The 17,428-nt window shown below is 34.6% G+C and overlaps 1 protein-coding gene across 3 annotated transcripts; it reads right to left on the minus strand.

The window, feature by feature from the left end:
- Window positions 1-237: 237 nt before the first annotated feature.
- Window positions 238-7,512, minus strand: LOC104092202 (transcription factor MYB3R-3-like). 3 transcript variants are annotated; one of them, XM_009597735.4, is made up of 9 exons: window positions 7,358-7,512; window positions 6,701-6,863; window positions 5,881-5,932; window positions 5,483-5,540; window positions 4,712-4,806; window positions 4,497-4,600; window positions 3,960-4,088; window positions 1,789-2,773; window positions 238-639 (listed from the first exon to the last, which is right to left on the minus strand). In XM_009597735.4, the coding sequence occupies exons 2-9, from the start codon at window positions 6,844-6,846 to the stop codon at window positions 622-624; spliced, it is 1,587 nt and encodes a 528-aa protein (XP_009596030.1). In that variant the 5' UTR covers window positions 6,847-6,863; window positions 7,358-7,512; the 3' UTR covers window positions 238-621. The 3 variants fall into 3 exon arrangements, with proteins under 3 accessions (XP_009596030.1, XP_070037938.1, XP_009596032.1); XM_009597737.4 differs by lacking the exon at window positions 238-639 and adding an exon at window positions 662-923; XM_070181837.1 differs by lacking the exon at window positions 7,358-7,512 and having other exon boundaries at window positions 6,701-7,251.
- Between the last annotated feature and the right edge of the window lie 9,916 nt (window positions 7,513-17,428).

The raw sequence follows: 17,428 nt of genomic DNA on the forward strand, positions 1-17,428 counted from the left end.
TTATCTTAATACACCACATTTAAGGGAAAAATTAAGAGAATAAGTGACACAACAACAACAACAACAACAACAACAACAACAACAACAACAACAAACCCAGTAGTTTCCCACAAGTGGGGTCTGGGGAGGGTAAGATGTACGCAACATTACCCCCACCCCTGGAAGGGCAGAGAGACTGTTTCCGATAGACCCAAGTGACACAACGACGGAACGAAACAAATATTAGAAGGGATCAAATGAGTCAAGAAAAGCTGGTAATCTTACTTTCTGAATGGTATGAACTATGATATACCAGGTAACTAGACAACTGCTCTTATTAAGCGACTATTTTCAGTGTGAAACTATTCCGAAGACCTGTTTAAAGCAGTTCTGTACAAATCAATTGCAGCTTTAACAATCTTTCAACGTATAATAGAAATCGACTGTACCATCTACGAATAACCAATAGTCAATAACCTGCACATAATTGTGATGCAAGCGAAGAGATCTACAAAACTGTATATGACAGATCGAGTCTTGTGTCGTTTCAAGAAGTGTCTAAAATTCTTCTGATGTTACTGATTACTTCTGAACTTCCATTTCCTATAGCAGCCACTGTTAGACATTGCAAGTGTTCAGCACTTATTCCACCTTCTTATCCTAATCAACCAAAAAAAATAGAAGGCCCAATAGTGAAAAAGGACATCCATGAGTAAATAATATTTTGCAATACACAGATAAGATGCCGTTTGTCTGAAGATGTAGGTCCAAAGAACAAGTAACTAGGACTTTTTACAGAAAATACACAAGAATGTGTATAAGAAAACATGGCAGCAAAATGCGGCAGTCACATATCAGAAAACTCTGTCAGTAATGCCAGTAGCTGAAGCAGCATTAGAGGATCTGGATGTGACGTCCTTAAAACAAAATTATGGGCATGTCCACTGCATGTAAAGAAAGATGTGCCAGAAGTGACATACCATTCACTTACTGTAGTGACATATCTACGCTTGACTGTATTTACCGAAATGGAATTAGACCCTTCTTGTTTAGTATAGCATCTCCAAAAAGGGCTACTACATGATAATTTACTAAACGTGTTGTCAAGTGAACTATTATACTATTGGAAATAAAATGCTTTTAGATACATAAGAAGATGTTTTGTGTTAAAGAGATGCACTTCAAGAATTTCTATTTTTGCCCCTTTTCCCCATGTTTTGCACACAACATCTCGGTCAATCCAGATTGGTTTCAATGTTGTCTATCTGGTTGTCTATTCCTTATTTATTTGGAACTGCTTTGCGTTTTGCCCATAAAATTTTGATATCGAACCCTTGTCTTTTTTACCTGCATTGTTGACATCCCCATCCATAAATTGTTCCAACACCATTCCTTTCTAAGTTAGACAATGAAGAAATTGGCATCAATACCACCTCAGAACGTCAAGCTTTGAAAGGCAACATGCTGCGTTGGTAGCTATTTTTTTTTTATAAGGACCGGGTTAGTAGCTAGTAACACGCCTGCCTATTCTCAAAAACTTGACATGCATATTGATATCCAACGTTTTATCCAATCAACTGTATCAGAGGACAGATTCTTAACTTTTAAGACAATTCAAGACACTAAAATGTTAAGAGGAAAAAATTCTTCATTTGGAAAGGCATGATATTCTACACACCCTAGTGTAAGGAGAAAGAGGGACAGCTACCATCGCAATTAGTTGCTCCACCCCAGCCACCCAACTCCCAACTCATCCAAAAACAAGGGGACAAAAATGAACGACAAGAAAAAGGAAAAGATGGAACTTACTGTATCCTTCTTAGCTGACTGTGAACAATCTTTGGCTGCATGTGATATATCGTTAACAGTTGACTCACTGATTCCATTACTTATATCATGCTTCTCGTTGTCGAGTGTAAATTCAAGCTGCTTCTCCACAGACTTGAAGATAGATGTTCGTCTAGACCTTAATCGATAGGGAGGAGAGGCATTAAATGCTTGACTATTGTATAGCCCAATACCATTGGAAGAATTCCTTGGAAGGATCTCTTCACACGCATCAATAGGTTTGTCCTTGCAGAAATCTCCATCTGATTTCCCCATTTTATTAGTTGGCGTGGAAAGTTTGGCTTGAGTCTTTCTCTTCCTTAATATGGAAGGCGTATTCGGGAAGCTTCTAGCAGCAATTTTCAGTACGGATTCAGGGGTTTGTGCATATAGGCTACTACTCTTTGTACTAGGTGGAGTGAAGAAACCATTTGGTGACGGGCTTGGACTTGCATCAGATTCACATTGTGCCCAGCGGATATTTAGAAGATCTGAATCCAGTGGAATACAACTTTCTGATGTTGGTGGTTCATAGTATAACGTACCACATGCAGGGATTTCACATCGAAATGGTGCTTCAACAACTTTTAGTCGATCTACAACACTATTTATTCTCCGTCCTTCGTACATGTTTTCTGATTCTGTACTTGGTTGGATGTGTCGAATAGCATCTATTTCTGGTGATTGAGCTTCCAACCTGACGACTTCAGAATCAGTGGAGTCAGTTTGAGGACCACCATTTGAAGCACTGATTTCTGCGACCTGCCATCCATTTTCTATTTTACACATATCTGCAGTTCCTGATGAAGCTGCAAGTAACTCCTCTGCTTTAGCTGTTTCAGTAGTGTCCTTACAACCATTTTGCAGGCCGTCCCTAGTAGCAGGTGGAAGGTTTCCAGTAGCTAAATAAAAGTCTAATTTCTTTCTCAAAGAGCTATTCCAGTGATTCTTGATTGCATTATCAGTCCTGTGAAACATTAGACCCGGGAATGAGCAAGAGTTGCAGTTAACAAGAAACATAGGGTACTAAGAATTGATTCGACACTCTTGCGAATTCCTTTATAGACTATGGTAGCGGACACACATAATGTTGTTATAAAGGTTGATTGGCAGAAAAGTCTTGCTTTAACTTCAATCCCTAGCCATCTTAAAAGCCAAACACAAGGCGGATGATATTTGTCTACTCCTGAGCATAGACAGCCCATATAAAAGGCTATCAATGGATAACACTAGCCAAATGTCCAAACAAGTCAAATGATTTATGGTTTGGACTGATATTTTTTCAGTCAATATGACATCCAAAATCAATAAATATACATGTAAATATTCACTAGTAAGTATCTCTTTTATTAATTCTTTTAGTACGATTACTATAGGTAAACAAATCTTGGGTAAAAATATACACCATATAACAGGAAAAATAACGAAAGGTGACAATGTGCTTTATAAACTTATAACTATGGCTTTGCAATAGTAGCACGCTTAGAGTATGGACTATGGCCCCAAGTCACATTGGACGTTTAAATGCATTTGACGCTGTTTATACCAACAAGTTGGGGTTGGTTATATGTATCTCCTCACTTCTCAATTTAAGCACAACTGCTGATAGTAAAAATAATTAATAATATTGGAAGTTCTCTAACAAGTTTAAAACCTATTCCCAACTAGTAGATATCACCGATACGGATCTTTTTCTTCCATTGTGTCCTGTCTATCAAAATTAGTTGGGATTTTTAGAGCAAAAAGGAAGAATAACTGATGAGCAGTTGCTCCTACAATCTTCAGGAACTCGTTGTGTTCCCTATAGTCCCAAAAGAATGACTGGTTCAGTGTACAAGAGCCAAACCATCTAATCTTGGGGTGATTGCGCACGCCATTTCTCTGATCTTTGAAAATACATACTAGAAACTACATAAAAGTACTATACACCACAATTTTTAGAGGTAAATAATATTTAGGACATGTTTGAGAAAACCATATTCAAAAAACGGGATTGAAGGAGTAATTTTTAATAGAAATACTTAAATAAAGAAGCCATCAGATCTCTTTTCTCTTTATTCTACTGATGAAAAAAACCATTAATTTTTCCCTTTAGATTACTACTATTGTCGAACCGATCAGCAGAAATTTGATCTTTATGCTGAATTCATTACCTTCCGGGCAGGACCTTAGCAATTTCAGCCCACTTGTTACCATGGATCCGATGAGCATCTATGAGTGCCCGTTCCTCCTCCAGTGTCCAAGCATCTTTTTTTATATTGGGATTCAAATGATTGTGCCACCTGATCAAATGTAGCAATAATCATTAACCGAACACAATCAATCAATCAAATAGTAGGGCTCTATCATTTGACAAACTTTCAGACAATTGAAGATGGAGTGCCTAAAAATGAACATGAAAACAAAGAATTCACTGTGACTTTTCAGAGAATAGTTCACATAAAAACCAAGTACTTGTATAGGGCGCAGAATGGGTAGACACGCATTACTGAAGCTATAGCAATTACAGATAACAGAAGGAAAATCGGTACTAAATCAGCAGATCAACTCTTAATAAGTTGGGTAATAAATGAACAGCTGAAGGCAAAGTTGGTCAAAGACAATAGAGATCAACCTTCATTTAACACGAGCTGAATCTATGGAATCCTACCAAAGATAACATGTTGTATGCAGACTATTTCTGATCCTACCTCTCACGACATTGCTTCCCTATTCGACCAGGCAATGATTTAGCTATGACAGACCATTTCATAGGCCCATACTTGGCGACCAGTTCAATGATCTTATCATCCTCCTGTTAGCAAACACCAGTAAAAGTTGAAAACCATCAGAAATTATCCAGATAGTCAAAGCACAATTTAGATTACCAGTGCAGAAGGCAACTAAAGTAGGAAAGCAAACAAACCTCCCGATTCCATGGTCCTTTGACAAGATCCGGATTGAGAACCTTCTGCCATCGATGCAGGCATTGCACTTCAGATCTATCCGGGAAGAACTCGGCTGCATGTGAATCAATATTTTGACCAAAAGTCACATTTCTATGTTACCACATGAATCAAATAACAGGAAATGATACATAAGATGATAGCCACGTAGACTGACTTAAATATTTGTCAAAAAAATTAAGACTTTAAAGTTCATCAAAGTTAAAGTACCCTTTGATAGAACAAGGCTATAATTTCCTAATACCAATTAGTAAAACTAAGTTTGGAAAATCTATTTTGAAGAATTTCGATATTTGCCAGCCTTTTTATCTCCAAATTCAAAATTCTACATTAAGGCTAAAACCTCACTTGAAAAGAAAAGCACGAAGAAGAAGAGGATGACTAATGATATCCAAATTGCAGAAACAAATGCCTATACCTAAGCAAAACGAAATATATAAGTAATAACATACATGAATATATTGACTTGGCTTGTCATTAAAGATGCACTAAGAGCATTACAGCACCCAACAGACATTCAGCAAAGTTTAAATGGTAATATATTCATGATAAGACCACAGCAATGATCAAATACAGTGAATGTCACCATCATATAAGTCATATAGCAATATTTCCACATCGGACACCTATCAATTTTGAAACACCTGGCCATGTCAAGGTGAAACAAGTTGCCACAAGATTGTTTAATTCATAATTGCTAACTAACAAAGAGACTAGCTAAGAAATAATACCTATTTTTTTCCAACATTTTCCTCTGAAAACTGCAACAGCCCTTTTCAAAGTATCATCCTGTGGCAGGGGAGATTTTTATCTAATCAAGACATAATTCCAAGAAGCAAAACTAGAAGCTGAACTTGCCATTTAAAAGAAAAGAAGCAATTATAAAGAAATTCAAACTGGTGTACGGTAACAATAATACATGAGGGTTATAGAAGCATCGGAAATTCAACATGCCCAACACATTACGCCAAAAACAAACTGTTCCAGTGTTCTACATTTTACCAGAACAACCAGTAGTATCCACTGTCGAAAACTTGACAGCAGATATTTAAAGCTATTTAGGCTTTAAAGCTATTAGGTTATCTTGCAGAAGAGATTATCTGCTGGAAATATAAGGAATTCTATTCACCTCCTCAGGAGTCCAACCACCCTTTGCTCGCCTAATTGGACCAGAGGTTCTCCTGCAAAATTCACACAAAACAAGCACAAAGTAATAATTTTCAATATCCAATCCGAACTCTAAAATTAGCACAATATACATAGTATCATAGAATCCTATTGTTGAGTAATTCGCTTCAGGTGATTGTCAGTTTGCTTTTTGTCGGGATGCAAGAAATAATAGAAGGCAGAAAAGACTTAGCTAGAGATATTGTTGACCAGGACATTTTCAGTAAAAACTCTTCTTCTTGATATGGCAATGATAATCTCCAGTTCAGACACTTTCTTATGTCTCCAAAAGAGAGTTCCACTCAGTTTGACTCTTATTCACAACAATCAACTATGCCACAGTTACAAATTCATTGGGATTGGGCTATATGAACACTCACATCCACTCTACTATATTCAATTCAAAGGATTCATCAGAGTTTCACTATTTTACGCCCGGCTGTCAACCTACTTCAATCCTCCTCCTTAATCCACACTTAGAACCAGCTATGCTTTGCAAGCTCACGTTGACATAGTTAGTTCTAAACTTATCCACAAATGACCTAAACCAAAACGTGAAAACGATAATTAACTATTACTTATACAACATAATGCACCTAGGTACCATTTTGGAAGATCCCAAACTTTCAATCGAAATACTAAAAGAAATAATCATGAAGTTTGTTAAAACTAGATATGAACTTAAGATGAAATTCAAAATCAGAATCAAGAACCAACTTTACAATGTGCAATTCTAGTCATCAACCGGCTAAACATATTTAACAAAGTCAAAACAACAGTACCTATGAGTTGGTGATGTAGGAGTCGGGCTAGATACTGTCGGTGACCTTAAAGTAACACTAGCACTATTTTCAGAAACAGAAGAGTTAGAAGCAGCAGCTGATTGCTTATTCTCAGTACAACAGTCCTCTACTTTCAGTTCAGCCATTTTCCTCTTAACATAACCTTCATAAATGACCAATTCAATACCATAATCAATTGAAAAATCACCATACCAATAAAAAACCTTCAAACGAATTCAAAGAAACAAAAAACTCAACTAAGTATAACTCTAAAATCCTAATAATGAACCATATAAGTAAATTTATAACACAATTACTAGGAATTTAAACAAGCCCAGATCCCACAAACCCATCTTTATATCAAATTTCAATAAACAAAAACCAAAACTTTATAACCATCTGAAATTAACCACTATATAGTTGAATAAGATGAAATAGAACCTTAAATTGATTTATAAAACAGTCAATAATGAATCAAAACCGAAATTTAATGAAAATTTCATGAATCCAACAGTAAAATAACCAAAACCCAATTCAAATCAGCCAAAATCAAGTTGAATAAGATGAAATAAAAGCTGAATTGATTAAAAATCAGTCAATAATGAATAAAAATCGAAATTTTAACAAGAAATTTCACGAATTTAACAGTAAACAAACCTCTAAGTGACGGGAATTCAGCTAAAACGCAAACCCTTTGAAACCAAAAAAAGATCAAAAAAATCTAAGAGTTATTAGTGAGAGAAATTGAGGGGAAAAAATCTTGCCCGTTGAAACACAAAAAAGAAAAGTAAATCTTTTCATAATATTAAAAAAAACATTTGTACATAACGAATATATATGGGAGGGGGTTATTGACGATGCCGTTAGTTAGACGTTAAGTTCTTTTAGCTTTGGGAAGGAAGGGACTGATGAGGTGGACTAACGGCGTTAACGGTTTTATGGGTACGTTAAGGAGACAAAAGTTTGAACATCAAACGGCACACTTCGAGGGATTAATTAATAAATGTTGAACTTCGTTCTTCGGTGTTTACCCTTCCCGGGTAATTTTAGACCGTTAGATTAGGAATTAATGGTGCAGATTTAATTGGTATGTGATGGATAAGTCTTAACCGTTGATCAGTTTCATTGATGGATGATCCGACGGCTGTTATTTGATACTATGATGAATATGATTTAGGGAAATTATTTATAGGAAAATCCAGAATTGAGATTTAACAAGATATATTTATACACACCGGATGTTTATACCAAATAAATATATGTATGACACGTGTTTGCACTTAGATTTCTTTTTCCTATCCATAGTTAATTGATAAATATTTTTATCAAATTAAATCATTTAAGCATAGTAAATTAATATAGTACTCGATACTAGATAGACAGGTCGGTCACCAGTGACATAAGATCTTCTCTGCTTGTCTAACCACTCAGATAGATAAATTTTACTGTAAGAGTAAAAACAGTTTTATAATGTAAGCAACATCTGCATTTATTGTTGCCAACTTGAATAGTATATATATACATAAGTAAAAGCAATTTGAAAGTATTTATAATAAACAATTTCGTAGCTATTATGACAAATGAGGTATGAATGTGGTGTATTTGGCATCCCATGATTAAAAATCTTAAACTCTTCTCTAATTGTAAGATTAGATAGAGGATTGCATCAAATAATTGGTACAGTATCTTGATCAATGCATACAAATTTTATACTGTATGATTTATGAAACGAATATTTTTTTTTCGAATTGTCTTATCTTGTGGCGTTTGTAATCAGCAATATGGATACTAAAAAAATGTAAAAATCCGTACCTTTCGAAGTGTAAAAGGATGAAACTCAATTCAATTATGTGATTTAATCAAGTTCAATAGTAGTGAGCTAGAATAATCTTTATATAGTTTTTGAACATATAACATTTTATCACCAAAACAAATTGAGAAATGAATGTCCAACTTTGCACAACGAAATGATGCAATAATTCTTTTATTTCTCAGCCCGTCATTCAACTGAAAGCAATAAAACTTTTCTTTAAAGAAGTAACATCTTAAGATATTTATAAATAAATAATAATAATAATAATAATAATAATAATAATAATAATAACAACAACAACAACAACAATAATAAGAATAATAATAATAACAATAACAATAACAATAACAATAACAATAACAATAATAATAATAATAATAATAATAATAATAATAATAATAATAATAATAATAATAATAATAATAATAATAATAATAATAATAATAATAATAATAATAATAATAATAATAATAATAATAATAATAATCCCCATATATATAAACCCCTCCCCTAATTCCCCTAATCGGACATGAGCTACTATTATTCTCTCACTCTCACTTATTCTGCACTATTCTAAAACTTGGGCTCTTGGCCGGCTGAAAGACAAGGCCACTGAAATTTGACTGTTTGACCACTCTCAGTGTGAGCACTGCCCGGGGTTCATCTAAGACCCTTTGGAACTCTGACACACTAAAAAGGTTGGGGTTTTTGCTGTTATCTCTTTGCAACTGATAAGCAAGATGCTGCGGGCATTTATTTTTCTACCTTATTTGCTCGTTAATTCTGCATACTAGTAAGTACTGAGGCTCTCGCAATTTCATTCTCTCTTGCTTGTGTTCATGCTTTGTATGCTCATGTCATTTAGGCCTTTGTAAATCAATATGCTACTGTTTGCCTCTGTTTGTATTCATGTTTTCTTTGGAATTATTCTGTACCACTGTGCTTTTCTAGCATCTGAACCTGTTTGAACTCTAAGCTCAGATGCACGCCCATTATATGTGTGCGATTTGAATGGTTTCTACCTACCTTAAGCTTTCTCTGCAATTCTGATAACCTATTATTTGTCATGAGTCCCATCTCGTGCCTTACCTTGGCTTCTTGTACTAAAACTCCTAGGGGATTATCTCCTGCCTAGAACTTGCTTGAATGAACTCTATGTCAGCTTTATATGTCAAATACCGTCTCAATAATAATAATAACAACAAATAATAATAATAATAATAATAATAATAATAATAATAATAATAATAATAATAATAATGTTGAATATTATGTCCAGAAGACAACCCGTTATACGGTCATTTGCATGCATATTTGACTGCTCAAAAGCAAAGTGATACGCTTTCTTCAATTGCCAAAGAGGACACTGATGATATAAAGTCCTATGAAAAATTATCTAAAAAAGAAATGATATTTCTTTTAGAAAATTCTGAGATACAGAGAAAAGATGAACCCTGGAAGATATTCCAAAGGTATTTAATTAATGGATTATATTATCCGAGTGAGTCATACAAAATCTATTCTTATTATGAGACTATTCTCACCAGCACAGGCAGTGGAGAATTTTAACACTTTTTCGGTTATAGCACAGATGAGAATATTTATAATTTCTCAAAAGTTATTATTAAACAGATTATATTTGTTAAAGATTGGGGGATTTTCACAATGAAAGAAACGCAGATAAGCCTCAACAAATCTCATATGAATTTCACATATTGGGATTATATCCAAGCCTTTGATAAAGTGCTTTATTATAATAATGAGAGACATAAACATACCTGGTTCGTAAAGGTATGTGCAAAGATATTTGAAGGTCCAATTCCTAATTGGTTCTTAAATTGGTGGTCATACCACGGTCCAACAGTCAAGATATTACCTGACCCATTTCTTATGTTATACAAAGAATGGACTAAAGTTTCGCCAGATTTGAATGAGTTATACCACGCAGATCATATCTGCTATTTGGAAAAAAATGATCAAATATATTTCTTTATAGAATTCTCTATTCCATGGATTCATAAATGGACTCCCGAGCTGGGATTCACTGAAGAACAGATTCCTTGCTTATATAGGACATTTTACAATAATTTTTGGGATAAATTAATGAAAAAGGATCCCAAGACAAAAATGTTATACGGTCAAGAACTCTTGGATTCTATTGAAACAAAAATCCAAGAATACTCAGCAGCTCCCCATAAGGGAATAATTGACGATAGTTCAATTAAGCATATTGCTAGAAGAATCTCTTTTCAAGAAGGAGATAAAGATGAGATGATTAATAAATATTTGGAAGAAGTAAAAAGAAACTTGCTTCAATCTATTAATCAGTATGAAAAATCTGACACTTCAATGCGGAGTGAAACTAGCAACGATGATATTGCAGAAGATTCCCAGCCTATTCAATCAGAGAAGATATTATCTGATGAAGCCATAGAGAATGCAGAAGATTTCATCCAGCAAATGAAAGAATTAGAGAGACGTGGAGTGTGATCAACAGTGAAGCCGCCGGAGACCCCACTCAATAGTAGATATACTGTTTACACAGTAGAAACACTGAATACAGACCCCACTAAACAGTAGATACACTGTTTATACAGTAGAAACACTGTATACACAGTAAATTCACTGTATAAGGGACCCACATATAGGACCCACTTTACTGTGCATAGATTCTTTATGTTCTTTTCTCTTTCTATATATAGGATCATTCTTCATTCCGAGAGAGGCATCAGCCAAAACTCTCTTTCTCTAGTAAATCTCTCTCTCTCTCTCTATTGTAAGTACACTGTTTTCCGTTGAAGTAAATAAAATCTCCAGTTCATTGCATTCAGGCCTTGCATCCCGGCCTCAAGAGGTATTTATTTTACTTTAATTTTAAGTTTCTTCTCTAGTCTCTCCTCTCTGGTCGTGACTATGTCCGGCTAAGAAATTACATATCTATGTTGAATATCTAACTTCTCTCCTATATACACCATGAAAGATCTGGCCTCTATCAAAATATAAAGGATTTTTTAATATAGTTTCTTGGCTTGGTTTCGAGATGGTGGTACAGTCTAATCTAGTACTACTCTTATTGGCTTTGCCTTAGTGGCTCCGTCTAGCAAGCCGTGAACCTTAGCCCGTTAAATATGTTGAAAAGGGGCATCTTCGTTTACGGTTAGAATCGCTAGACACATGGGCTCAATAAGAGTATGTATTAGATTAAGACAAACATCTTGCTCGAGTAAAAGGTTAGACCTTCCATATAGTTTGCTGACAGTTATATCCCCAAGTCAAATAACAAATGTTGTCAGTAATACTGAATATTCTCATATTACTCAAAATCCGGATGGTAGGATTTGCATTCAATTTGATGATAATAGTTCCACTTATAATAGACAGTCATTTTCTAATAATAGACTTTTGCCTACTATTAGTCCTAATAGGCATTCATTTTCCAATCATAGACTTTTACCTGCAATTCAACATATTTCTCCTGTTGAACCAGTCTATGGACCAGCTCAAAATCGTGTTGCATCTTTACACACTATTTCTACTAAAAGTGATAAACCTGTTGAAATGGTTAAGATTAACCCTCAAACTAATATTGTTCAGGATAATGATAATATTTCTAATAAGGATATTCCTTCTACATCCAAAATGGATTTCAACCCCAATGATGTTTAATGATTCCACACCAAATAGATTTTAGTCCAGGGTTACAAGCTAGAAAATATGTTCAAAAGGATTTTTTTAGTAATAAATGGAACCGGTTTAAAACTTGGTTTTTTGATACTTATAGTAAAGAAGATTTAAATAATATTTCTCAAAAATTTTATGAAACTTGTGCTTTACATAATCAAATTATGTATTTTGTTCCTTGGTTTATAACCACTTATTTACCACTTTACATAAAGGTTTTAGAAAGATCTTATAAAGATGGAAGTGGTAATATTACTAAAGCCATATACCCACCTCAAGCACCTTTTATTTTACCTAATAATACAGGTATTACGTTTACTGCATTTCAAAAATTTATTGATGAAGATGTTGCTGCAGTCAGCATCGCAGAAATTAATAATTTAATTTCTCAAAATAATTATTTAAGTTTATATGTTAAAGTTTTGGGTGAACATATCCGTTCTCTTGATAAAAAACTTAATGAATTAACAGTTTTGATAAAGGAAATGAGTACTAGCAAGAAGATAACTGATATTACCTCTATTTCAGGAAGCAAATCAGAAGCTCAAATTGTTCTTACTCATGTTCAAAGACCCCCTGAGATTCAGGATTTTAAATTCAAATCGTTAAATGATTTAGAAGAACTTCTTGATAAAAAGTTATCTGGTTTAAATATTAAACCTATTGATTTATCAAAATAATTTGCTGATAAATTAGATACTACTTCTGATTATAAAGATGAAGTTTGGTAAGAGTTTAATAAACTCAGAGGTTATCCCAAAAAGAATAGTAAGTATGCTGATAAACCCAGAATGCAAACTTATTATTATAATCGCCCTACTCCTCAATATGTGTTAATAGAAGAACGGGATTGGAATCAGACTAATACGTCTTATAGTGGTTCCGAAATTTATGAATGGAATCTTGATGGTTTAACTGATAGACAATTGACTATTCTTGTGCATAGAATGCTTATGTATGCAACTATATGTAAATGTGTAAAAAATACAGATAGAACTATTTGCAAAATGATTATTGCAGGTTTTACTGGCCAGCTTCGTGGCTGGTGGGATAATTATTTAAGTACTGAAGAAAAGGCGATGGTTATTAATGCAATAGCCATTGACGAAGGAGTCGATAACTTAGGCATGGCTCTAGTGAAAAATAGAGAAGATGCTGTTTACACCCTTGTTCTTACCATATTAGAACATTTCAATGGTAGATTTACCAATCAGAACGAGACTGTCTGTACTCTGCTAAATAGCCTTAGATGTAGGACCTTAAGCGAGTTTAGATGGTATAAGGATATTTTTATGAGTAGAGTAATGGAATTACCCGAAAATAAGTATGAACATTGAAAAGCTAAGTTTATAGATGGCCTTCCCTCATTATTTGCTGAAAAAGTATGAAAAACTCTAAGGGGTAGTTACAGGGAAATTCCGTACAAAGATTATACCTATGAAAAATTGATAGGAGTATGCACACAAGAAGGATTAAACTTTTGTAATGAGTTAAAATTGTCCAGACAGCTTAAGATAGATAAGCTTAAGGAAAAATCACAATTAGGAGACTTTTGCACCCAGTTCGGTTTACCCGAGACTTCTGTTCATAGCAAGAAAAAGAAAAATAGGTATCATAACCCAGACAGTCTTTGTAAGAAAAAGAGATCGAGATATAGATCCAAAGAACAGCTTGATGCTAGGAAAGCTCATCGCAAGTCTACTAGATTTACGAAAAATAGGTCTAAGCGAGATCTTGCTGATATTAAGTGTTATAAATATGGAAAATTTGGCCATATAGCTCCAAATTGTATGCTTCAAAAGCTGAAAACCTTAAAACTAGACGATGAGTTACGTGATAAGGTTTATGGTTTGTTATACACTTCTGGATCAGAATTTGATTATAATTCTGAGTTAGAATCTGAAGTTGAAATCGATTTACTTGATTTATCTGATAGTGATAAAAATATTAATAATACTTGTACAGCTTGCAAAGGTAATACATGTACTTGTGATGATGATGAATTTTATAAATTACAATCTCAATTTCAAGATTTGAACATGAAAACTATTACATCTGATAATGTAATAGAACTTTTAAAAGAAGTTACTAATGATAAACTTCGTGAAAAAATTAAAAATTTGGCTGCAAATTCAAGTTCTAGTTCTTCAAAACCTTTTGAAAAACAAAAGAACGAATTTGAATAGTCTGCGCCTTATTCTTTGTCAGAAATTAATAACCGACTTAATAATAAAATTACACCAACCAGAGATGCTTCTTTCGATGATTTAAAGGTTGAAATTGAAAGTTTAAAAATGGAGATTAAATCTCTTAAACAAAATCAAATGATTTGTGATCACATGATTACTCAGATAGAGAAAAATAATTCTGTAACTGAGTTTTCTAATGGTAAAAACAAAAGTATTTCTGAAAATGATATTGAGGAAGAACCTATTAGACTTGATTCTAAACATGATATGTTTTTGGGAATGATGCAAATTGTTACTTCCCATAAATGGTATATCAAATGTACTATTCTAATTGATAATAGTTTTTCTATTACAAATATTGCTATGATTGATAGTGGAGCTGATGTTAGCTGCATTCAAGAAGGTTTAGTACCTACTAAATATTTTCAAAAAATAACTCATATGGTTAAATCTGCATCAGGACATGCTTTAGATATAAAGTATAAATTGCCTAATACGGGTATTTGTCAGAATAAAGTCTGCATTCCTCACTTCTTTTTCTTGGTTAAAAATCAGTTATACCCTCCAATTATACTTGGAACACCTTTTATTAATGCTATTTATCCCTTTACTAGTATAGACTCAAAAGGTTTTACAGCTACTTATAAGGATAGAAAGATAAGTTACACTTTTGTTACAGATCTCGGAACTAGAGATATAAATGCTTTAATTGATATGAAGCAAAGACATATTGATTCGTTACAATTAGAATTATTTAGTATAAATATATTTGACACTTTAAAATCCACTAAAGTACATGAAAAGATTAAATTGATTTCCAAACAAATTGCTATTGATATTTGTGCTGAGCATCCTAGTGCTTTTTGGAATCGAAAAAAAGCATATTGTCACTCTTCCATATGAAGATAATTTCTCTGAGGATGATATTCCTACTAAATGTCATGACCCGAAATTTTCCACCGATGGGACCGTGATGGCGCCTAACATTTCACTTGCCAGGCAAGCCAACGTTAGAGAATCATTAAACTAATTCTTTATTTTCATTCATTAAGTAACAATAATTAACTAAAATAAAATATAATAAGTGCGGAATATCCTAAAAACTGTATTAATTACTACCACCCGGATCTGGAGTCACAATTCACGAGCATTCTAGAATTTACTATAAGTAATAGTCTGAAAGAAATACAACTGTCTGAATAAAAGAAATAGCAGAACAGAAATGATAGACGGGGACTTCAAGGTCTGTGGACGCCGACAGATCTACCTTGAGTCTCCGGACAGCGGACCAATAGCAAAATCTCGATCAACCAGAGCCGGTATCAAAATTTACACAGAAAGTGCAGAGTGCAGCATCAGTACAACCGACCCCATGTACTGGTAAGTGTCGAGCCTAACCTCGACGAAGTAGTGATGAGGCTAAGGCAAGGCACCTACAATCAACCTGTACAATTTAACAGTGTATACGCAAATAGCAGGAATGAAGAACTAAACAGGAAATGTCGGGAGGGGAAACATACTGAGGGGAATACAAGATAAAGAACTACAACAGAATAATCACCAGAGCAGTCAATATACCATGAATCAACAGTAATAGTGAATACAGTAAGGAAAAATGCATGGCATCGCCCTTCGTACTTTTACTCTCAATCTCACCATAAAATTAATAGAAACGGCACGGTATCGCCCTTCGTGCTTTTACTCTCATATCATGGCACGACATCACCCTTCGTGCATTAACACTCACAATATGGTACGGCATCACCCTTCGTGCATTAACACTCACAATATGGCACGACATCACCCTTCGTGCATTAATACTCACAATATGTCACGGCATCACCCTTCGTGCATTAACACTCACAATATGGCACGGCATCACCCTTCGTCCATTAATACTCTCCCTTACCGTAGTTCAATGCATAAATAACATCAGGGAGATAGAATAACAAATACAAATCATACTTCAACATTTGGTTCCATAATATCAATCTCAACTTGAAATAAAAACTCAATTATCACCAGAAAATCCGTAAACATAATAAAAAGATAATTTGGATAACACTAGTATAACACGTAGCAATTTGGCATAGGAATGAGACAATGTCAGAAAAACAGAGAAACATGGAAAAACAGGTAAATTAGCGGCGCATAGGTACTCGTCACCTCACATATACGCCGCTCACATGAAGTTCACTTAGCAATTAATCTAAGGTTCCTAATTCCCTCAAGTCAGGGTTAGACACAATACTTACCTCGCTCCGAAGGCCACTTAATCCTCAATCACAGCTTTTTCTTTGTAATTCACCTCCAAACCACTCGTATATATTCAAAAATGACTCAATAATATCAAATATTGCTAAAGGAATCAATTATATTGCATAAATTAAATTTTCCAAATTTTTCTCCAAAAAGTAGAAAAATCGACCCCGGGCCCGCTTGGTCAAAACCCGAGGTTCGGACTAAAATTCTTTTACCCATTCACCCACGAGCCCGAATATGTAATTAGTTTTGGAATCCGACCTCAAATTGAGGTCTAAATACCCAAATTCCCGAAATCCCTATTTTCTACCCTAACCCTTAATTCTACCATAAAAACTTTAGATTTTTGGTTGATAATTCAAGGAATGTAATGGGTAATTGAAAGAAAATAGTTTAGAATCACTTACCAACACTTTGGGGAAGAAAATGACTCTTGAAAATCGCCTCTACCCGTTTGGTTCTTGAAAAATGTTAAAGAAATGGCTTAAACCCGTGTTTGATTCTGTTTTATGCACTGGGCGACAGTGTGCATCGCGTTCGCGAGGCCACTATCGCGTTCGCGAAGGGTACTGGCTGCCAAGCCTTCGCATTTGTGAGACGTTGCTAGCATTCGTGATGGTTACGCTCCCCTGGCCTTCGCGTTCGTGAGACGTTACTCGCGTTCGCGATGAAAGAACGACCAACCCTCCCCCAGGTCCCCAAGTGCTTCGCATTCGCGATGAGCAGGACGCGTTCGCGAAGGGTAAATCCCCCATCACTTCGCGTTCGCGACCAGGCGTTTGT

The sequence above is a fragment of the Nicotiana tomentosiformis genome, chromosome 7 (assembly GCF_000390325.3).
Source record: "Nicotiana tomentosiformis chromosome 7, ASM39032v3, whole genome shotgun sequence".
NCBI lineage: Eukaryota > Viridiplantae > Streptophyta > Magnoliopsida > Solanales > Solanaceae > Nicotiana > Nicotiana tomentosiformis.